At 42.1% G+C, this 24139-nt stretch overlaps 1 protein-coding gene across 2 annotated transcripts in view; it reads left to right on the top strand.

Annotated features, from left to right (window-relative positions):
* Positions 1–23592, top strand: part of CRCP (CGRP receptor component) — a 38176-nt gene extending 14584 nt beyond the window's left edge. For both annotated transcript variants that reach the window (XM_070362722.1, XM_070362723.1), the window contains 5 exons: positions 184–220; positions 4062–4160; positions 5459–5553; positions 17015–17072; positions 22666–23592. In XM_070362722.1, coding sequence (XP_070218823.1) covers positions 184–220; positions 4062–4160; positions 5459–5553; positions 17015–17072; positions 22666–22815 — 439 coding nt within the window. In that variant the 3' untranslated portion in view covers positions 22816–23592. The remainder of the gene's footprint in view (positions 1–183; positions 221–4061; positions 4161–5458; positions 5554–17014; positions 17073–22665) is intronic.
* The last annotated feature ends 547 nt before the right edge of the window (positions 23593–24139 follow it).

The following is a 24139-nucleotide window of genomic DNA, read 5'->3' as shown; positions in this document are numbered from 1 at the left end:
ATTTGCTCTGAATTTGCATCGCCAGCTAAACCAGTGAGATTTAGGACATTTCTCAATTTGGGGGTTGTAGTCCCCAAGTTTCTGAACTGGACTACTGAATCTTAACAGAGGGATTATTTTATATATTTTGTTCCCACAGAGGGATAGGAACCCAGACTAATGACAGTTCGCTTTGTTTTGCAGGAAGGATGCCAATGCTGCACTGCTCAGTAACTATGAGGTAAATTGCTTTGCACTGTTGTGTTTTCCTCTCTGATTGTTTGCCCTCTGCTTCTGAAGGCTGCTGAATTAGTTTTGGTTAGAAATGACTGAATTCATTTGGATTTCCCATTTAAAATAAGAGAGATGGCACCATCTGGTGGACTCTGGAATGCTCTTAGCTTGGTAAATCACACACAGTAATTCAGGAAAGCTGAGAAGGCTCTAGCTCATGTAGGCAACCATCTCCAAATGCTAGAGATTTTAGATCTTCATTTGGGATGCCTTCATAGGATGGAAGTATCTATTTTGGAACTGTTTCTGTTTGTAAAAATTTTCTATTAAAAAATGTGTGCCTTTTCCAAATTAACACTCTTTAGCTGTAAAATGCTTTTGTAAGTTATTATTTTGATCCTCATAATGGTCTCATAGGTATTAACACCTTCATTTTGGAAGTGAGAGTTTAGTTGACTCACCAGACTGAAGCAACTTAGCAGCAGCAACAGATTTGGAATTTGGGGGCTTGAGGGTTGGGTTGCTGGGGAAAGAAAAGAAGGAAGGAAAAAGGTTGGTGAGAGCGGAGATAGACCATTATTTCTGCTTACTTGCTATTATACCTGGGTGTTGTTTGGTAATAGCAAAACCATCTGATAGGTTAATTCTGGGTATAGCAAGAACAATTCATATATTCGTCAATTTTTCTTAGGTCAGGGTCTAAACTAAGGAAGACTTAGAGGAGATTTAAGTCTTCATTGTGTGATATATGTAGAAGGTAGTAGAATTAACACAGTGGGCCGTATTCTTTCCTTCCTAAAGGTTCATCTTAAATGGGTTCTAGTCATAACAGGAAGGAGATGGTCAAGCCATTGGCTTTTAGAAATCTCCTTGTCTGTTAGGCCTCTGGACAAGGTGTTTAGCGTTTTATCCATTTGTGAACGTTGCATTAATGGGGTCTCAAGCCACTATATCTGAAAGGACCGACAGGCAGGGGACGGTTGCATTGTATCTAGTCGTTACTATGTCGTGATACTGTGCTTCTCACAATTTTCTGGTATAATCTCCAAAATAGGAGAGAGATTTCCTCCTGACCCTTCTTAGCACTAATACACATGTTTCTTCCTTGTGGGAAAAGTTTACTTCTAAAGTTCTATAGCATTTCTGTCTCTCCCCCCCCTTTTTTTGGTAAACCACTTTTATCACTTGCCTCATAATTTTTCTTTTCCAGAAATAAAATAGATTTTCATATTGGAGAAGAAGCAACATCTTTTTTTTTTTTTTAATTTAATTTGTTGGAAAAATTTTTTTAATTCAGGTATAATCAAATATGTTATATTAGTTTCAGGCATATGACATAATGATTTGATATTTGCGTATACTGCAAGATGATTTCCACAATAAGTAATTAATTAACATCATAGTCACATAATTTTTTTTTCTTGTGATGAGAACTTTTTAAGATTTACTGTCTTAGCAACTTTCAGATATGCAGTACAGTATTAACCAGAGTTGCCATGCTGTACGTTATATCCCCATGGTTTTCTTTTATAATTGGAAGTTTGTGACATCTGAACACTTTGATCTGTTCTGTCACCCTCCCTGCTGTCTCTCGCATGCATCTATTCTTTATGTCTATGAGCTTGGATTTTGGTTTTGTGTTGTTTTTAAGATTCCACATGTAAGTAAGATCATAGAGTATTTATCTTTCTCTGCTTTATTTTACTGAGCATAATGCCCTCAAATTCCATTCATGTTGCAGTTGGCAAGATTCCATTTTTTATGACTGAATAATATTCCTCTGTGTGCATGTATGTGTGTATATGTGTGTGTATAAAATATATATATGTATATATATATATACATACACATGTGCACACACACGCATATGCCACATTTTCTTTATCCATTCATCTGTAAATGGGCACTTTAGGTTATTTCCTTACCTTGGGTATTATAAATAATGCTTCATATATCCTTTCAAATTAGTGTTTTTGTTTTCTTTGGATAATTATCCAGAAGTGGAATTACTGACTCATACGGTAGTTCTGTTTTTAATTGTTTGATAATCCTTCCCTGTTTTCCGTAGCGGATGCACCAGTTAACATTCCCAGCCATCGTATGCAATGGCTTCCTTTTCTTTATATCCTCACCAGTACTTATTTCTTGACTTTTTGATAATAGCCGTTGTAACAGGTGTGAGGTGATAATCTCATTGTGGTTTTGATTTGCATTTCCCTCATGATTAGTGATGTTGAACATCTTTTTTTGTGGACCTGTTGGCCATCTGTATGTATTCTTTGAGAAAATGCCCATTTAAAAATTGGATTATTTGGTTTTTTGCTTTTGAGTTGTAGGAATTTACATATTTTGGATATTAACCCCTTATCAGCTAATAATTTGCAGACATTTCCTCCCGTTCAGTAGGCTGCACTCTGTTGATGATCTCCTCTGCTGCGCAGCAGCTTTTTAGTTTGATGTCGTCCCACTTGTTGATTGTTGCCTTTGTTGCCTTAGCTTTTGGTGTTGAATCCGAAAATTCATTGCCAAGACCAGTGTCAAGGCGCTTGCTGCCTGTGTTTTCTTCTGGGAGTTTTATGGTTTCAGATCTTCCATCAAGTCTTTAATCCATTTTGAGTTAATTTTTGTGTATGGTTTATGTAGTGATCTAGTTCCATTCTTTTCCATATGGCTGTCCAGTTTTCCCAACACCGTTATTGAGACTATCCTTTCCCCATTGTATATTCTTGGCTCTTTTTTCATCAGTTGTTAGCCGTGTATGTGTGGGTTTATATCTGGACTCTATTCTGTCCCATTAATCTCTGCATCTCTTTTAGGTACTGTGCTGTTTTGATTACTATAGCTTTGTAATATAGTTTGAAATTGGGGAGTGTGATGCCTGTAGCTTTGTTGTTCTTTTTCAAGATGGCTCTGTTCTGGGTCTTTAGTGGTCCATACAAATTTTAGGGTTGTTCTTTTTCTGTGAAATGTGCAATTGGAATTTTGATAGGAATTATACTGAATCTGGTTTGCTTTGGGTAGTACAAACACTTTAACAATATTCTTCCAATCCACGAGCATTTATTTGTGTCTTGACTTTTTCTTTTATCAGTGTCTTATAGTTTCCACTGTACAGGTCTTTTGCCTCATTGGTTAAATTTTTTCCAAGGTGTTTTGTCTTTTTTGTTACAATTATAATGATTGGAATTGTTTTTCTTTTTTTTAATTAGTGTATAGAAACACAGCAGATTTCTGTATGTTGGTCTTGTATCTTGCAACTTTACTGAGTTCATTTCTTAGTTCTAACAGTTTTTTGGTGGAGTCTTTAGGAGTTTCTGTAAATAATACCATGTAATGTGCAAATAGTGACAGTTTTAATTCTTCTTTACATCCCTTTGGATGCCTTTTATTTCTTGTCTTGACTGATTGCCCTGTCTAGGTCTTCCAGTACTAAGTTGAATAAAAGAGGCAAGAGTGGGCATCCTTGTCTTATTCCTGATCTTAAGAGGAGAAGCTTTTTGCTTTGCACTGTTGTGTGCAGTGTTGGCTCTGGGCTTATCATGTATGGCCTTTACTGTGTTGAGGTACGTTCCCACTATACCCACTTTGTTTAGAGTTTCATGGTTTATATTGATAGGAAACACTTGAAATAGCTTATGTAAACAAATGAATTTATACTGTTTGACTTAGATAAAATAACATCTTTAAAAAGTCAGATGCTTTTTGGATTCATTTGCTCTAATGCAAGAGTTTGGAGGAGGGTTTATGAGAAGAAAGAGATGTTCTATTTATCCTTCAAGATCATTGACCTTGGAATAGATACATTTCTCAAACTTATCTATGAAAATTTTTTGTATATCTCTTCCTAGGTGTTCCAGTTACTAACTGATTTGAAAGAGCAGCGTAAAGAAAGTGGAAAGAATAAACACAGTTCTGGGCAACAGAACTTGAATACTATCACATATGAAGTAAGTCTAGGTTTCCAGAGGGTCTATCCGAACTACTGTTAAAGGGGGTTGGTTTATCTTGCTGCTGACTGGCCACCGAATCATGACTATCCATTATCTGATTTGAGAAGTTTTACTGTAACTCCGTTTTTACTCTGTTTATAGAAGTGGAAAGAGTTTGGGCAATTGCAAGTGTTGGCCAACTGCAAAGTTTACAGGAGGGAATAATAAAAAACCTGCCCTCACTTCTAATACCAATTGCAAGTCAGAGCGCCCCAAGAGAACCCTCAGGTTCAATAATTCACTGAAAGTACTCATAGATCTTGCTAAAAGCTATTATATTCACAGTTACAGGTTATCACAAGGAAAAGATAAAGATTAAAATTGGCCTAGGGACGAAGCAGTTGGGGCAGGTGCCAGGAGAAATATCATAGGCAGAGCTTCCTTTGTTCTCTAATGTGGAGTTAGAACATGCTTCTCTCGAAGTCAGTGTGTGTTAATACACTCAGAACATTTTCAACCAAGGAAGCTCCACCAAGTTTTGGTGTCCAGTTTGTACTGGGACTCCGTTACCTAGGCATGATTGATTGATTGATTGCCTGTGTAGTTCATGTCAGCCTCCAGGTCGGTTGATATGGCATGACCCAAAGCCCCTACTCTCAGTCTTACTGTTAAGACTATCCAGTAGGACGTCTTGCTCCCAGACAAACACACTCCTATTAGGTGTAATGTTCCAAGCGTATGAAGACTACCGCCTGGAAGCAGAGGGCAAAGGCCAGATCATCTATTTTGGCAAAAACAAATTCTTCATTACAGCGGAAGTGATACTTTTTTATGGTAGAAAACTTAGAAAGTACCAAAATGTATAAAGAAAGTATTAAAAGTAATTTATAATCTTAATATCTAATTGATAGTTTGTTGCATTCTCTCCCATTCTTATGCTTTGTTCTTAAAAAAGAGCATTTAAGCTGTTATATGTTTGATTTTGTATCTGTCATTTTATTTTTTCTTGTTATTTATTTGCTTTCAGTTTTCGTTTTGTTTTATAAAGATTTGGATTTAATTGTCTTCTAATTTATCTTTTCAAAGACATTAAAAAACTTGCCTTAAATCATCATAATCTCTTTTAAGGAAAATAAGGGATTTAACACTTTTGTCATCATTCCTTCCTATCTGATTTTGTTCATTTAATTATGTGTTTAGAATCCTAGAATCATTTATCAGTCATGTTCTTTTACTTTATATAGTTCATCTCTTTAATGTCTATAGTTCATTCAGAGCTATTTGTCTAACGCTTGCTTTTTCTTTTTTTTCCGTAGACATTAAAATACATATCAAAAACACCATGTAAGCACCAGAGTCCTGAGATTGTGAGAGAATTTCTGACAGCAATGAAAAGCCACAAGTTGACCAAGTAAGTAAAAATAATCTTAAGTGGGGAAAGACTGACACATAATGAAAATGATAGCTTGCAAAAGTCATCCTTTGCAACAGTGTGTTTATATTTAGTTGGGTTTTAATCAATACGCAGTGCTCTTTTACAGTAGGATCCTAGGATTGTATATGAGACAACTGAGACTTCCACCCTGGGATCCTTCTAGGGCCAGAAATAGAACACAGTGGGCTTTTTAATCTCAAAAAATCTCCCCCAAATCTGTCCCTTAACCTCTTCTCAACATTCAGACTAAATTGGTTGAAAAATAGGATTTATAAATTACGAGCTTTTGATCAAGTTGGTGAATTAAGTCATTTGACATTTATGGGGCAAAAATGGCTTGATAATACTCTGTTTGCTCTTCTTGTGCCCAGTTACTTTCTTGATGACTTTCCTGAATAAGTTCAGTTTGAGTAAGTGAGTGAGTGAAGTCGCTCAGTTGTGTCCAACTCTTTGCGACCCCATGGACTGCAGCCTACCAGGCTCCTCCATCCATGGGATTTTCCAGGCAAGAGTACTGGAGTGGGTTGCCATTTCCTTCTCCAGGGGATCTTCCCGACCCAGGGATTGAACCTGGGTCTCCTGAATTCGAGGCAGACGCTTTAACCTCAAGTTAAGTTTGTAGAAATTAAAAGCATCATTAAGAATTAGAGCAAGAGTTTCCATGAGAAAAAACTAACCCTGGTCTTTTAGAATTAATAACACAGCTGATAAATCCAAAAAAGGCATTTGTCATTCATTCAGAATAATCAGAAATCTTCTTTTGGAGGCAACATTTGGTATTGTTTCAGGCACACGGCTGGTGCATTGTCAGTAAACTAGTGCCCTTCTCCCTTGCTTCTCTTCTCTATGAAGACAAATCTTTTCAAATGTGTGCCTGTATGTGTTTATGTATGTTTATTTATAGTTTTACTTTTGTGATAAACATAACATAAAATGTACCATTTCAACCACTTTTAAGTCTAAAGTTCATTTATAGTATTCACACTGTTGTGCAGTCAACATCCAGAACTGTTTAATCTTGTAAAACAAACTATACCAATTAAACAACTCCCCATTTCCTACTTAACCTAGCCCCTGACACCACCGTTCTGTTTGTATGAATTTGACTACACTTAATACCTCGTATAAATAGAATCGTACAGTATATGTCTTTTTACAAAATCTGAATATTTTTTAATATTGTGGTATTTTTATTTTAGCCATTTTTAAAAAACATTTGTTTGTTTATTTTTGGCTATGCGGGGTCTTTGTTGCTGTGCACAGGCTTTTTTGAGTTGCGGTGAGCAGGGCCTGCTTTCTAGTTGGGTGTGGGCTTCTCATTGCGGCGGCTTCTCTTGTTGCTCTAGGTTCATGGGCTCAGTAATCGTGGCACCCGTGCTTAGTTGCCCTGAGACATGTGGTATCTTTCTGCTCCATGGATCAAACCTATGTCCTCTGCATCGGCAGGTGGATTCTTAACCACTGGACCACCAGGGAAGCCCTATTTCTAACCATTTATAAGTGTGCAGTTTAGTGGCATTAGATAGAGTCAGTTGTACAATCATCTCTGCCATCCATCCAAAGGATAGGTTTTCATCATGCCAAACTAAAACCATATACCCATTAAACAATGAGTCCCCATCCTCCCTTCTCCCTCTGGTAACCACCAGTCTGCTTTGTATCTCTGACTTTGGCTACGTTATTTGTTCTTTCTGGTTATTTCATTTATAACGTCTTCTGGTTATTTCATTTATAACGTCTTCAGGGCTCATTAATGCTGTAGAGTGTGTCAGGGTGTCCTTTTGGAGGCTGCATACTGTCCCATCTTATGTATGTGTGACATTTTGTTTATTCATTTATCCATTAGTGTATATATTTGGGTGATGTCTGCCTTTTGGCTGTTATGCATAATGGTACTGCTGTGAACACAAGTGTATAAATACCTCTTGGAGATTCAGCATTCAGTTCTTTTGAGTATATACCCAGAAGCCAAATTGCTAGATCTTAGGATAACTGTATTTTTCATTTTTTGAGAAACTACCATACTGTTTTCCCTAGTGGCTGCTCCATTTTACATTCCCACAGGCAATGCACAGGGTTCTTATTTCTTCACATCCTCATCAACACTATTGGGTAGGCCAGAAGGTTAGTTCCAGTTTTTCGTAAGATGTTATGGGAGACCCTGAGCGAACTTTTTGGCCAACCCAATACATATTTTAAAGAATGTTAAGAGGACAAAAATAGTCTTTCGTGTTTACTTAGAATTTTACTATTTCTTTTCATCATTCATTCCTGTTCATGTTTACTTTTTAGCATTTACTTCAGCCTAAAGAGCTTCTACTAGCACTTCTTTGAGAACAGGCCTGCTGGCTACAATTTTCTTAGTTTTGGTTCAAATGGGAGTGTTATATATATTCTTTCATTTTGAAAGGATAGTTTCAAGGGGTTGAGTGATCTTTTCTTTCAGCTCTTGAAAGATGTTAGTTTAAAAAGTCCTGTGACTGCTTTCAATACTTTTCTTTATATTTGGTCTTTGAAGGATTTAATTATGATTTTTTTTAAAGTTTATCTGCTGAACTTCTTGGTTATGTAAATTTTTATTTCTTACCCCAGTTTGTGAAGTTTTGGACCACTATTTCTTTAAACATTTTTTTCTGCCCCAAGTCTCTTCCTCCTTTCATTCCAGAACTCCAAAGACGCAACTGTTAGAACTCTGATAATTTTTCTACATATTCCTAAGGCTTTGTTTTTATTGTTGTTGTTTTTTAAAGACAAAGTAAGTTTTACACTGAAGTATGGTTGATGTAGCGGAGAAGGCAATAGCACCCCACTCCAGTACTCTTGCCTAGAAAATCCCATGGACGGAGGAGCCTGGTGGGCTGCAGTCCATGGGGTCGTGAAAAGTCGGACACGACTGAGCAACTTCACTTTCACGTTTCACTTTCATGCATTGGAGGAGGAAATGGCAACCCACTCCAGTGTTCTTGCCTGGAGAATCCCAGGGGCGGGGGAGCCTTGTGTTCTGGCGTCTGTGGGGTCGCACAGAGTGGGACACGACTGAAGCGACTCAGCAGCAGCAGCAGGCTTGATGTACAGTGTTGTGTTACTTTCAGGTGTATGGCATATTGATCGAGTTATCCATATATATATATATTTTTTAAAATTCTTTTTCATTATAGGTTATTGCAAGATATTGAATATAGATCCCTGTGCTGTGTTAGAGGTCCTTGTTGTTTATTTGTCTTATATATAGTGAATGTGTATCTCTTAATCCCAAATTCCTAATTTACCCTTCCCTTCCTTTGGTAATTATAAGTTTGCCTTCTGTGTCTGAGTCTTTTTCTGTTTTGTAAATAAGTTTATTTGGGGCCTTTTTTTTTTTTAAGATTCCACATGTGATATAATACATTTGTCTTTGACTTACTTCACTTAGTGTTGAAAGGTTGTTGTTGAATCACGCGAAGACACCAAGATTCTTGGCCCCCGGAGGAGAAGAATTCAATCCGGGGCCAGAGACGAGGCTTGATCGCTCAGAGCTTTTGTGTAATAAAGTTTTATTAAAGTATAAAGGAGATAGAGAAAGCTTCTGACATAGGCATCAGAAGGGGGCAGAAAGAATACCTGCTTGCTAGTGTTAACAATGAGGTTATATAATCCGAAGAATGTCTGGAGGTTGTAAAGGCCTCATCAGACCTACTCCCATAATTTACATTTTAAGATAACACTGTCCTCAGGCAGGATACATCCTTGTAAAGACCAGATCTACTCCCATAATTTACATTTTAAGATAACAGAAGGTTGAATCCAAAGACTGTCCTTAGGCAGGATACATTATTGTTATATAACCCTAAGGAATGTGGAGAAAGAAAAAAAAGTTTGTCCTTTCTTCCTCCTTGAGAATTCCAGACCCCTCTCTCCTTGGGGACCCCTAGACTCCCTACCAACCTGCCTAGGAAGTGACTCTCTCAGTGTGATAATCTCTAGGTCCATCCGTGTTGTTGCAAATGGTATGCATTCTTTTTTATGGCTGAGTAATATTCCATATTGTATATGTGTGTTTGTGTGTGTGTATACACGCCATGGCACCCCACTCCAGTACTCCTGCCTGGAAAATCCCATGGATGGAGGAGCCTGGTAGGCTGCAGTCCATGGGGTAGCTGAGGGTCAGACACGACTGAGCGACTTCACTTTCACTTTTCACTTTCACGCATTGGAGAAGGAAATGGCAACCCACTCCAGTGTTCTTGCCTGGAGAATCCCAGGGACAGGGGAGCCTGGTGGGCTGCCGTCTATGGGGTCTCACAGAGTCGGACACGACTGAAGTGACTTAGCAGTAGCAGTATACACGCCATATCTTCTTTAACCATTCGTCTCTTGATGGTCACGTAGTCCCTTTTGGGACTCTCAAAATGTATATGTTGGTTCATCACATGGTGTTCCACCAACCCCTTAGGCTTTATTCACTTCTCTTTAATCCTTTTTTCTGTTCAAGTTTACTGATTCTTTGTTTGGCCTGTTCAGATCTGCCTTTGAATCCCTCTAGTCATTTTCATGTTAGTCAATGTGCTTTGCAGCTCCAGAATTTCTTTTTGTTTCTTTCTGTCTCTTTATTGTATTTCCATTTTGTTCATGCATTGTTTTCTTGACTTTCTCCACATCTTTTAATTCTTGGAGCATCTTTAATGTTTTATTTATTTTTGAGATGGTTGTTTTAAAGCCTTTGTCTAGTAGACTTTCTATCGGGTTTTTTTCAGAGACCATTAATTTTTTTCAGAGGCAGTTAATTTGTTTATGTATTTGCATGGGCTATACTTAACTGTTTCTTTGTTTACCTTGTGAGTTCTTTGTTGGAAACTGGATGTTTGATCTAATAAAATCATAGCTCAAAATCAGATTTTCTTCCTTTTCCTTAGGCTTTCTGACTTTTGTTTATTGTTTACAATTTTTATATTATAGTGGGCTGTTTCTGTGCTGAGAATCAGCTTGAGGTATAAACTCAAGGTCTTCTCAGTGTACCTTTTCTGAGTGTACCTCTTTCCCTAGGCATGCACAGTCTCTCTCTGATTTTCCCCACATATGTGCCTACTTTTCATTAAAGGTTGTTTCCCGAGACACATGAACATGCCAGGGCTCTAACGGATACCCTTGCAGGTATCTGCCTTGCTCCAGGCAGTGTTGTTCTGAAAACAACCAGTAGAGGGGGCTGCAGGGCCTTTCACTGTAGCTGGGTCTGGCTCCTCTGGAAGCAGGCAAACTTTATTTGCAGCCCATTGGAATTCATCTGGCCTCAGTGCCTGATGACTCAGGGGGCTGCTTGCCACGTACTATCAAGACCTGGATCACTTGTGCTAGCCAGTGCATTTTAAGACAGGAATCATGTGTGTGACAGAAACTGCTGAAATGCTCTTTAATTATTTTTTCTGAATATCCCCTGCTAGAGTTTTTCTCTTATCCTTTTCTCAGGAAGAGGAGATTCAAGATAATAGCCCCTCAGTGACCCGGTTTTAGTAATACAAACTGGAGCTCCATTAATTTGCTTGAAAACCTCCACTGCTAAAGTTCTTGAGGGTTTGATAGGAACCATGTTTTATTTGACTTTGGGTGTCAAAGTCCAAGAGTAATCTGGAGGCAGCAAAGCTCAGAGTAGATAGATGGGTGCAGGTTTCACTAACATCTGGAATGTGGTTACTCTGCTTAGAGAGCCTGGAGTCTCGCCCCTTGTTTCCCCACTGTGCGAACAGTTGTCTCTGGAACGTCTCCTGCAAGTCATTGCTACTCTAGCTCTTTGTTTTTCAACTCATGTTTATCTCATGCTAGGTTTGTCTTAGTAGGGATACAAAGATGAATAGCTACAGTGTAAGTGCTAGGGCAGTGGGGACATAGCAGAGAGACACTGAAGTGTCAGAATTTGAGTGTATCATTTTGCCTGTGGGAGGTGACACTGGGTTTTCATATAAGGTAATAGTCAGCCAGATATAAGTGAGCACATGCTTTCTAAGCAGAGGGAACATGATATGCTAGAGCCTGGAATCAGGAAGTAGTTCCTGTGTAATGTTTGCAGTGTCATTTAATTGGAATATGAGTGCTTGGGGGACATGGAGGCATTTGAACCTAGAGAGGCTGACAAACAGCAGATGTCCGTGGGTTCTGAAGGTTGAACGAAGAAAGTTTATAAACTGTGCGGACAGTGGGAAGATTAGAAGCAGGATAATGAGATGACCAGATTTTCATCTTTTAAAAGGTACTTTATTTGTAAGAATGAAGGTAGACTGAAAAAGTGGCAGACGCTTGAGGACAGGCCTTTGCCCTTTAGCCAAGAAGAATTGAAGTGGCTTGTAGAAATGGTGAGGGCGGGGCTGGGGACAGATACCTCGAAAGAAATAGAATCAGTAATTCTTAGTGTCTTAATATGGGCAGTGGGTGAGAGGGAAGAGTCGAGGATGATTCTGGCCTGTGTATTTGGCTCTTCACCAAGATGAGAAGTATGGAGAGAGGAACTGATTTGTTGGGAAAGGTAGTCAGATTGCTTTGGGATAGGTTGAGTTTGAGGTGTGTCTGGGGTGTTTAGGTGGCAGTTGGTTACAGAGGTCTGGAGATCGGCTCTCACTACATGAAGACATGAATTTCTTGGTTCTAACCTGTAACGGCAGATGAGATTGTGAGGTTTGGATGAAGAACTCCGTAGGGATGAAAGATGGCACCACAGGAATGCCACGGAGGCAAGCGGAAGAGGAAACCTGTAAAGAGATGAGGGAATAGAAAGCTAGGTGAATCAGGGAAGAATGGTGTGCGGAGGCTGCAAGGGCAGGTCATTTTAGGGAGGTAGTGACCAGCAGTATTCCAGAGACAGGGCAGGGCAGAGAAGCCCTCTAGAGTGATCAGTGTGGGGCACTCTGGGCCCCTAAATGAGAACAGTTTTGGTGATCATTTGGGGCAGGAGCTAAAGTGCAGTGAATTAAATGAAGGAGAGAAAGTAGAGACGATAAAAATGAGCCTCTGAAGTCAGGGGGAATGTTTGGACCCTCCATCCCCCAAAATGGTCCTGCAGTACATGTGGTCCTGTGACTTAACTTCAGCTGGGCTCAGCTCCTGGGGTGCAGAGCAGAGAACTTGCTTGGTGGGTTTGACTGCCTGACCTGCCTGCTGTGAGGTCTGTCCTCTGACCTCGCAGCAGGTCAGGACACCAGGGGCTGCCACAGTCCCTGCTGTGTCCGCTGCTTTTCCTGGCACCTCGTGGTATCTGCCTGTGGCCTAGTCTGTGACTGTTGGCCCTTTAGGTTCCAGAGTCCCATGGCTTTGTGCCGGTGAGAGGAGGGTATCATTTAGGTGCCAGATTCGATACTGAGGCTACTGCTGGCAACGTTCCTCCTCCACTGCCAGAGCGTCCGCCCCGTGCTGCTCATCTTGCAGTCCTGAAGGGAGCCTGGGGTCTTGTAATTCAGCAGAAGGGAAGTTTCTCCATGGGTGGCTCAGAGGGTGGTTCCACCATCTGGTGAGGAACCAAGGCCACCTCTGTGCCAGCAAAGACATCACATAGCTTCTTGTAATATAACTTCTTTAGTCATGTTAACCTGCAGTTGTGGTTTAGACACGTGTTCTTGCGATATCTTTCTGGTGCCCAAACTTTAAGTCACTTTTCAAACTTAATAAGGAACCGTGTGTGTTGTGGTGGCAGTACCTCCCTGAAGGTTGATGTGAAGGAGGTACTTGTTCATAAAATGAATGTGGCTGAAGCAGCCCTCAGGATCTGCCTTTAGTTCCTCTGGAGTAATACTGTACCATACTGGTCTTTGCTTTTAGTCATAACACATGACATTAGGTTTGCAGAGGACTTCGATCTTCTAATTAAAGTCGCCAGATTATTCTGATTTATCTTTAATCTCCTGTAAGTCTTTATTTTTATTTATGTTGCTTGTTATGAATGAAACATACTGGTTGCCTGCCTTTTCCTTTCCACCCTTTGCTCTAATCCCACCCTTCACCCGAGTCTAATGTTCCCTCCGAGCAGTCTCCATTGACTCTGTGGTGCAGGACAGAAAGCAGTCAGACCCATTTCCTTCTCTCCTTGCACTTCTCCCACTGGTCATTTCTTAAAACTTATATATTTCTGGCTGCACTGGGTCTGCGTTGCTGCACACGGGCTGTCTCTGGTTGTGGTGAGTGGGGGCTCCTCTCTAGGTGCTTGGGCTTCTCATTTCGCAGAGCATGGGCTTAGTTGCCCTGCGTCATGTGGAATCTTTCTTGACCAGGGCTCGAACCTGTGTACCCCTCATTGACTGGGCAGGTTTTTAACCACTGGACTGCTAGGGAAGTTCCTTTGTCATCTTTTACGTAGTCTTTCACGAGGATCCTCTGAGACCCGCTCTGTGCCCTTAGCACCTACTCCACTACTTCTACTTTGGATCTCCTTAGACAGACGTGTAGAGTGCCTTTGTACCCTCTTCAGAGACTCTCCATATACATGAACCAAACCCAGATTTGCTTTGGTGCCAGAAAAATGGAGCTTTGTCTGATATCAAAGCATATCAACATAAACCATACTGAAAACAGTTTAAAATATGAGGGCGACACAGAAGGTGCCTTTCAAAAGCCTGGTGACTTTAGAGCGAAATTAATTTAGAGCCAAATTTTAGAATTTTCAAATCACAAACTGGTTACCATTTATTGTCGGAGTGCCTGGTGCGGCCGCTCATGGCTCCCAATAATTCCTAAGCTGGGTTAATGGGGTCATATTGTGAATGCCTCCCTCCAAAATGACTTGAGTCCAGTGAAAGCTCATTAGGGCTAAGAATATTTTGGGATCCTTAATCTTTTAATTTTTGTTTTCCAAAATTGGACTTTGCTTTATCTTATAATTTCAGTTCACCTAAGTTTTGTGCTGTCTACATGTTATGTTTGACTGTTGTGGAACTTGTGTTGTATGTCTCCAGCTGTACTGTGGTGCACATCTTGTGGGGTTTTTATACTAAAAGTGTAGACCAAAGACTGTTTGGAAGATTTGAATAAAGTGATGATAATTGCTTTACAAAGGAAAAGGAACTTCCTCCAGTTACTCCCCAGTCCTCACAGTCCAGCTGTCGCCTTCACTATCATTCCGCTGAACTGCCTGACCAGGCCACCAGTGCCCTCCTTTTTGGCAAATCCAGTGACTTCTCTACTGTCAACCTACTGTCCTCTCTTCAGCATTTGACACTATTGGTGATACCCTCTGTCCTGGACTTTTCCTTTCTCCTTTGCGGCCTTCCCCCAGCCCCGTGAGGAGAGGTGCTTGACGGTGGCTGCCGTGGGTCTTCATTTCCTCTGCAGCTGGCCTCTGGACTGTGATATCCACTCTCCTGGTTTTGCATACTCCTTCATAATAAAGCCGGCTCTAATCTTTTTCTCTAGTTCTAGACCAAACTCGAACTAAGACTAGAGAAGCTGTTGGGTGAGTCCTTCATTGTGGCTGCAAAAGTACCACAAACTCAAATTCAGATTTCAGTTCATACAGTATTTCCAAACAGGCTAAATACCCGACAGCAAGCCTCAGCTCTCCCCGTCTTTCGCCCCCCACACCCCCAGCCTCGGCGGTCGTCAGGGCCTGTTGACTGTACCTGAGGGCGACCAGGAGCAGATCAGGACTCTCGTTGCTGCCGCCGCCACCTAAGTACACAGCTTTGCTTTCTCTCACCCGGGAGTGTTACACAGCGTCTCTGCCTCCATTTTCCCGGGCTCTCCAGACCCAGCCAGCCCCTCCTGTCCCCGCTCGCTCCCCAGTGCCTCTAGAGTAACTCCTTGGTAGTGCAGGCCTTTGTGGTCTTGTCCCAGTTGACTCTCAGCCTCGAGTCCCACAGCCTCTCTTGCAGCCATTTCCTAAAACTCCGTGAATGTTCGTTCTTCTGGATGTTTACATGTGCTGTTCCTGCCCTGACTGCCCGTTCCTCTCATCCTTTTCGCCTAGAAAATCCTTAAGGGCCCAGTGCAAGAGTCTTCTCCTCTCTGAAAAAGAAAGAAAGAGCATTGTCATGTTCGACTCTTGCAATCCCAGGGACTGTAGCCCACCAGGATCCTCTGTCCATGGGATTCTCTGGACAAGAATACTGGAGTGGGCTGCCATGCCCTCCTTCAAGGCTAGAGTGCATGTTTGGGGGCTTATGAGGGGTAGAACTTGACTGCACTGCCTTAATCCTGACTGCCGTTTATGGGGCAATGACTGTGTGAGTCGTCTTTATGAACACTGAATACTTTTAGAAGCAGATGGTTCAGGACATAAGCTTGGATAGCAGAGTCTCAGCTCTGCCATTTACTAGCTGTGTAGCCATGGACAAATTATTTCTTTACCGTCTCAGCATCAAGTCTGAGGGTTAAATGTGCTTGCCATATGGAAAGTAAGCAATAAGTGGTTGCCATTCTTGCTCTAAATCGTAAAATTTTTGTCCCTTGTAACCTTCTCATGAGACAGGTAAGTACTGTAGTCATTCCTGTTTGACAGGTGATGAAACCAAGGCTTAGGGAGAACTGGGTAACTACTGCTTCCCCAGACACCTGGCTCTGGGAATTGTGGCTTATTTCATCACTTTATTCCAGAATATGTTTATTGAATTGAATTCAAAAGAGGAAGCTGTAGAGCTCCAGGGTCAGAGAGAGAAATGTAGAAATTGTCACCTGCACAGGGGTGGCAAACATTGAAGCCACTTTTTTCAAGTCCTACCTTTTTAAAAAAAAACTATTTTTAGTTAACAGATAATTACAGTGTTGTGTTGGTTTCTGCAGTGCATCAGCGTGGATCAGCCATAGGTATACACGTCTCCCTCCCTCTTGAGCCTACGTCCCACAAGTTCTGTCATCTTTGAGAGCACATGCATTTCAACCACCCCTGCAGCCATGAGCTATATTTTGTCTTGTGGCAGATAACTGGTGTCTTCATTGTGAATCTTTTGTTAAAATTCGCTTTTATTAGCCTTCTTTTCCCAACTGGATTCTGAGCTCTTTGAGGGCAGAAAACTCTGTCTTATACTGCCATGCATTACCTCCTGCCTCCTTGGAGTCTTTGGTTTTGTTTACTAACAGGTCAAGTCTGAGTGACATTTAGTCTTAACCTCAAAAAGGAATTTTCAACCATTTGGAAGTGATGAACAACCAAGATGATTTTGTAAATCTTTACTTTCTATAATTTGAATTAAGATTTCCCAAATACAGTTTATTAAAACTGCAGCTGTACTGTCTGTTACATTTCTTATAACCCAAGCCTCTGGACTCTTTAGGATTCTAATCCATGGTTGTGCCCTTGAGTAAGAGTCACTGATCGAGGACTCTCCTATTCTCATTCTTTGATTTTACAGTTGAAGAAACTGAGGGCCATGTTCCAAGTTGTTCTTCCATGTGTTATCTGACAAAGTGTTCTCTAAACTGCTTGGTGAAGACTCAAAATCCTTACGAGTATAAGAGTTTTGAAGGCTCTGTACTTTTCTTTTGACAGAGCTGAAAAGCTTCAGCTGCTGAATCACAGGCCTGTGACTGCTGTTGAGATCCAGCTGGTGAGTGAAGGAGGGTTGAACTTGGATGGGTTAGTTTCTGGGTCTGAGATGTAAAATGGGTTCTAAAGGCTGACCTCAGACAAGCCAGAAACTGTCATAATTTGAAAAGACTGCTAGACCATCCATTTTATAAGTGAAAGGAAACCTCAACAATTTGATCCTAGTTACTATGGACTTAGGGAAAAGGAAAGACTGGAGAAATGTCACTCCTTCTGTAGGATGTGGGGATCTGACTTGGCAGCTCTTTGTCTCCTCCATGTCCTACACCCTTCTAGCCACTGCTTCTCTGTAGGGTTAGATTCAGCATGGCTCTGGTGGAGTTTATCCTCCCCCCTCGCTGCCCCCGCCCCGCACACACTTTTGACCTCCTCTTGTATTTCTTCTCTCGATGAATGGAGCATATGTGCACTTTGCCGCAGGCTCACGCTGTCACCCTCCTGGCCCAGTGTCCCAGGCTAGACTCCTGGAAGTCATTCGTTTCCCTTTAGCTCCTAGTCGGTCAGTTGCGGCTTCTCTTCCTTCTCCTACCTCTTGCTCTTTCTTCTCCCCTTGCTGCACTGCAGTAATTCCTGTTGTTATTTCTCTGCTCAGCTCTTACAGTCGTCTTCTCACTGTTTTCCTACCTCCAGTCCAGCCCCTGCCTGCCCATCTTCCGTACCACAATCATAGTTTGCTTTCTCAAACCACACATTTGATCATCTAGTTTCCCTTTGCATGTAACCATTCAGTGGAAACTCAATACTTACAGAGTCTAAACTGCAAGCACAGCATTAAGTTTTAGGATTGGGAAAGCCAGAGTAGGGCTTCCCAGGTGGCTCAGTGATAAAGAAGCTGCCTGCCAGTGCAGGAGACAAGAGATGTGGGTTCGATCCCTGGGTCGGGAAGATACCCCGAAGGAGGAAATGGCAACCCACTCCAGTATTCTTGCCTGAAAAATCCCATGGAAAGAGGATCCTGGTGGGCTACAGTCCATGGGGTCTCAAAGAATCAGACGCCACTGAGCGACTGAGGACGCGCATGCGCATGCGTACACACACGCACGCACGCGCACGCGCGCGCTCCAGGGCAGACGGCAGAGGAGATGTGAGGAGACTGTGAAGTGGCCCCGGATTGCAGACTGAGCGGTTGTGGCCCTTCTGTGTGGTGCGCTTTCCTTCCGTGTCCCGGGTGGAGACCACTGTTAAGCTCTTAAATATTAGGCAGACCATTCAATTGCAAGTAAAAAACTTTGGCTGGAGAATTAATAAGATGAAAATAAAGCAGTTTTCAAAATCACTTTTAGAAGTATTTAGCTCTTTATCAAATTTCCTTTAGAAAAATGTGGAAGAAAATGGCAGAAAATACCTCTGATGTTTAAGAGTTGCTTAAAAAAAAAATAAAACCAAACCCTTTTAAGAGAGTCCTGGGATATTTACTTTTTGACTAAAAGTTTTCTTGTCCTCTCAGCATTTTGTTTCTACCCTTTAAAATGCACCCAAAATTAAATTAGAAGAATTCCTTCCATAAAGGGTGTCTTTTAGGGGGAACTGGTCTTCAGGCTAAATAAACTTTTTTTTTTCTAATACCGTCAATTATTCTGATGCTTTTGACTATATTGGAAATTCAGCTTAGAAAAGAAAAAAAAGCAAAACAGCAAGAAAATAATCCCCATCCCTCTGGGTTAAAGATCACATGTCATGTCTCCTCCAACTTTAATCAGCAACATATGTTATTCATGGCTTAATGACAGATGGAGAGAAGAGATGAGGAGGATTAGCGTGACCTCATCCTGGAGCCTGCGGAAGGCTCTCAGGACTTGGTAGGATTAGCTGCTATTAAGATGGCCTGCTCTATGCCAGACTCAGGGCCAGAAACTGTGTGTATCACCTTTAATGCCCTCACCGTAGTCTCGGCTAGTGAGTGCCTGAGTGGTCTGTGTGATTCAGAAGCCCTGTTCTTCCTCTAAGCCCTGAGCTGCTGCATAGTGAGGAGAAAGGTCTCTGACGTCTCCTCAGACTCTGTTTATCCTCTTCTCCTCCTTTCCGCAGGTAGATAGACCTTGTTAAAAGCTGTCTGTGTTGTTTCCCAGCATTTTTTGGCCAGATTTTTCCCAGCCAGGGATCTGGCCATAAAGAGTAGCAAGTCATTTACCAAGGTGTGTAGCAAGGTCTCTTCTCACCAGAAAGGGATAAGAAATGAGGTTTTCCCTAGGTAGGAAGGTGCAGAGAACTTGAGAATTTCCCCATGTTAGCTTTACAGCCGTGTGTTCTCCCTAGGTCCAGAAGTAATCCCAACATCCAGCATCTGTCAGGATTCAGTGTTGGAGGCCGAAAAACTTCTCTTTTTCTATTATCCTGGTTAATCCTTCAGCCATGGTTTGTTGTGATCCTCAGATCCACAGCTGACTGCCTGCTGTATGTGAGGAGATGGGGAGGCCACCAGCTCTGAGACTTCTGCCGTGCCCTTTTGTATCTTCATTTGGGACCGTTTGGGACCTCTGGCCTGACAACAGAATGTGAACTCCTGGGCCTCACAGGCCATGGTCCTAATTGGCGCTACCATCAGTGCCTGTTGTAATCTAGTGATTATAAAAAGGCTGGAATCATATAGTTTCCTGCTTTATAAAACACTGAAATGTGTGTCCTTTTTGGTCCTTATTATAGGCATTACTTTAATTTTACTTTAGAGAAAATTGAAATTTATAGAGGTAAAGTGAACTATTCTGGGTCAAATAGCTAGAAGTGCCTGTTGTTCTTAGATTTTTAGTTGTTTTGAGCAGAGCAGGAGGTTAGGCTTGGCAACTTAGACTAAGTGAGAAACATTTTTGGAGTACAGCAGCCCAGTCTGACAGCCCCTGGTAACTAATATAATCTTCACGTATGATAAAAAATGTATCGTTTATGTTGACTCCCCTCAAATACTTTTTTTTTACGTTTCATTTGCCCTTATATTCTGAACAACTTGAACCCTTTGATATTTTGGAATGTTGAGACACCACTCTGCATTTCTTTATTTGAGCTCTGTTACTTCTGTGTTGGAGAGAAAAGTTGAAGAGTAGTGTTATTATTTTTGACTCTAGCGATCCAAGAGGGGTTAGTAAGTTCTTGTTTCTGCAAGTTTCTTTTTTGTGTATATTTCATCTTGCTTAATACAGTTCATATTTTCTTCTGTGACTGGGAAAGAAATTTTCCTGACTATAATTGTTCCTGAGGGTTGTTTGCTAATAAAAGCATCTGCTGTTGGCACCTTTGGCCAAAAGTTAGTAAAACTTGTCAGCCCTATTGCCAAGAACACACCTAACTGAAACCAGATCTGTCAGACCCAGAGACTGGATGCAGGAAGGTGGCCTCTGGAAATCCTCCCTGTTTGGTTTTCTAAGAAGACCCCTCAGAGCTCATATAACCAAACTGTTTCAAATCAGTGGACTCTGGTGTGCCATCCAGTGTCTCCAAGAGAGGAGCTGATAGAAATCTCCTACTGGAGGCCATGGAGTTCTAGGAGGAGCTGGGATTCGAAGTCTCAAGAGACCTTGCCCTGTTTGCTGTAAGATCAGATCAGTTTTCCTTGTGGTGCTGAGCCTCCTTGTACTCGTCTGTTGATTGTCCTCGCTTTACGTACAGCGGCCTTGAGAAGCTCTGGTGCAGTGATTGTGAGAAGGAGCGCTGATAATGATGGGAGGTTGTCACTGGTCTCACAACAGTCTCTTTCACATTCTTCACCTGCGGCAGGAAACGGTTCATCAGCAACTGTGTGTGCCGGTTATTCATAAGCTGGGAGACATTGTTCTCCTGAATAGAGATCACTTTTCCCTCAAGATTAAATTATCAAATCAGGTATATCTCTCCTTTCTCCCCCTTCATTCTTTGGAGGCAGTGTGTGGTAGAATATTTCCTTTTACAGACTGTAATTTTACATGGCTGATTTTAAAAGTGGGCTTTTATAATATCATATAAGAAATGAATCGCCAGTCCAGGTTCGATGCAGGATACAGGAAGCATGGGGCTGGTGCACTGGGATGACCCAGAGGGATGGTATGGGGAGGGAGGAGGGAGGGGGTTCAGGATGGGGAACACGTGTACACCCGTGGCGGATGCATGTTGATGTATGGCAAAACCAATACAATATTGTAAAGTAAAATAAATAAATAAATAAAAAATAAAAATTATTCTTAAAATAGAAAAAATAAAGAGTATAATATAAAAAATTAAAAATAAAATTAAAAATAAATAAAAGTGGGCTTTTGAGGATTTTTTTCTTTTTCATGGAGCCTTTGAATCTTTATTAAGTGTGGTTGTTTTACTTTGCAGCATAATGGGAAGTAGCTCCATTGGTTCACTCTGGATCTTTTTTTTTTTTTTTTCCTCACTCTGAATCTTTATTCTAGAACACCCAGTGTTACTCTCTAGTTGTGGAAACATTTTTGGACTGAGGTGAATGAAGAGGCTGGCGGTTTGCCAGAACTTTGATCTTGGGCCTGTCACCTGGCTTCTTTAACTTCTGCACTGTTGTTTGTGCAGCTAGGCCGTCAGACTGAAGTCCTTTTGAGGATTGTAAGCCTCGCTTGTCATCATGCTGTACTTAAATCTGCCAGGATTTCTTTCTGGAACTCCTTTTGGTCTTAGTTGCCAGATTCCAGACACTGTTCCTGGGAAATGCCATAGGACAGACCCTGGACACCTTTGTTGAGAAGGCGGTTTTGACAGATGGCTAGTGCCTGCACGTGAGCGTGGTGAAATAACTGGACTGCTTGCGTGACGCTTTCAGAAGATGGTTGATGACATTGTGTTTGTGTTTATTAACATTGAGGATTAGAGGTTAGGCTTGCAAGTGTGGATCTCATCTGTACGTTCAGATGTCCAGGACCATTTCAGAAACTGGGCTATAAATGGATCTTTGATGGGGCGGTGGGAGATTGTTTCCCAACCGTCACTCCTCAGGCATCCTGCATCCCCAGGAGATGACAGTGGCCCATGGCGTGTGTTAGATTGTAGGAATCAGAGATGGACAGGTCTGGCTTGGGATTCTAGATCTGCCCTTTGCTGAGCTTGTCATGAGGTTTAAAAGGAAAAATGGGTGTGAAGCGCAAGACGCAGTGCCAGGCCCAGGAGCTGTTGTCAGTGGGGATAGTAGTAAGGATTAGAAAAAGTAAACAAACCATTTGGCACATAGTGGGCAGTCATCAACTGAGCTGCTGCTACAGGACATAAGTTAGCAGATGTGCTGGTTGTGATGCATCAAAGTGTATATAAAATGCCATTTTACCCGGGTGAGTTTTCTTTGTCTATGTAGTGTATTTTTGTGTGTAGGTGGATGGGTAGGGAACTGTTAGGGTTTGCTTTTTCTTTAAGAAAAATGCTAACCTGCAGCTTGCTTTTTTCACTGACTCGTGTGGAGCAGCCACATCGGCTTACCCTGGAATTTAAGCAGGCTTCTGCCTCCTGGGGAGTTACAGCGGAAAGGGCCTGGAGACCCAGGGCAGCTCAGGAGCCAGACCCTGAGCTCTGTGCTGAGGGGCTGGGCCGAGACCAGGAACAACATGGGGAGGGGAGGGCGGGGGTGGGCCCAGTCTGTGAGGCTCCTTGTAAGTCCTGGGGGGTTTTTTTTCCTTCTGCAGATGGTGGAGGAGAGTGAGGAACGGCTGACAGAGGAGCAGATCGAAGCTCTGCTCCACACCGTCACAAGCATCCTCCCCGCGGGGCCAGAGGCCGAGCAGCAGCAGAATGCCAGCGACGACGTGGCGATGGACGAGGAGGACCCCGTGTAGAAGAGCACAGCTGGCCCGAGTGTCTCCTGAAGTTGAAGGCCCAGCAGCCGTTTCCCAGACATTCAGAGGATTGTTTATTTGATTTTACCGTCTATCCCAACAGGCCTGATTTCCCGGTTAGTTGGGTAAACCACAAAAATAATCTTAAAAGAAATCCTTGTGCCTCTGTGAGAACAAACATGGTGGACTGGCTGAGATTGTCAGGGCAGAGAGCTGAAGAGAGGAGGAGTGAGTCAAAAAGGACAGTGACTGTGGAACTCTCAGTGGTAAAAATATTTCTTCTGTGGCCTTTGCCATGGTTGTGGGAAGGTCTCTGTACACAGCTGGTAAAATACTTGCCTTGGCTTTGATGGGCTGTATCCTAATTAATTTCATCTGCTTCCCTCGGACCTTCCCAAGCAGGGATGCAGAGCACTGCTGGAGTGAGAGCTGACTTAGGAGAATCCTGTTAGATGGCTGGAAACTCGTGAAGCAGCAAGTAGTTGCTCTAAGTTAAAGTGAGCCACTGAGCTTGGCTCACCTTAGAGGAATCTTTTCCTTAAGAACAATAGACATAAGAAAAGACTGGCCTAGGAACTTGGCGGTCCAGTGGCTTAAGACTCCACATTCCCAATGTATGGGACCCAGGTTCCATCCCTGGTCAGGGAACTAGATCCCACATGCTGCAACTCAGGAGAAAAAAAAAAAAGATTCCTGCATGCTACAACGAAGATCGAAGATACCGTGTCCAAATAAATATTTTAAAAATAACTAAATAAAAGAACGGGCTGGACAGCTCTTCATCAGGTCTAAAGACCCCTTTCCTCTACTGGCATGGGCTTTGTTTAGCAGTTTCACTAGTTAGTCTTCAATGTTAGGACACCAGCTCACTGCAGTTGAAAAGAGGCACTCCAGTGTTCTTGCCTGGAGAATCCCAGGGACAGAGGAGCCTGGTGGGCTGCTGTCTATGGGATCGCACAGAGTCGGACACGACTGAAGCGACTTAGCAGCAGCAGCAGCAGACTAAATGACCGCGTGTCACCTGCCTTTCTGAACACCTTCAGGTTTCTGCCTTGTGACAGGTGCAGCCTGTTGCAGCCAGGTGAGCCTCATTTGCACAGGAGGAAGATGGTTTGCATCTTTGAGAAAGGGCAGTTCTCTGGCGGTCCAGTGGTTAAGACTCAGTGGTTTCATTGCAGGGGGTGTCAGTTTCATCCGTAGTAAGGACTAAGATCCCACTTGCTGCAAGCTGTGGCACCATCCCCTCCCCCAAACAAAAGAAACCCTAAATAAAGAGGGCACAATTACGTAGCTCTTTTTGTGGATGGAGTATGAAGAACTAGAG

Source organism: Bos mutus, chromosome 25 (genome assembly GCF_027580195.1).
Source record: "Bos mutus isolate GX-2022 chromosome 25, NWIPB_WYAK_1.1, whole genome shotgun sequence".
Lineage (NCBI taxonomy): Eukaryota > Metazoa > Chordata > Mammalia > Artiodactyla > Bovidae > Bos > Bos mutus.
The sequence above is the reverse complement of the archived record's forward strand: the minus strand, read 5'-3'. Positions and strand labels throughout refer to the sequence as shown.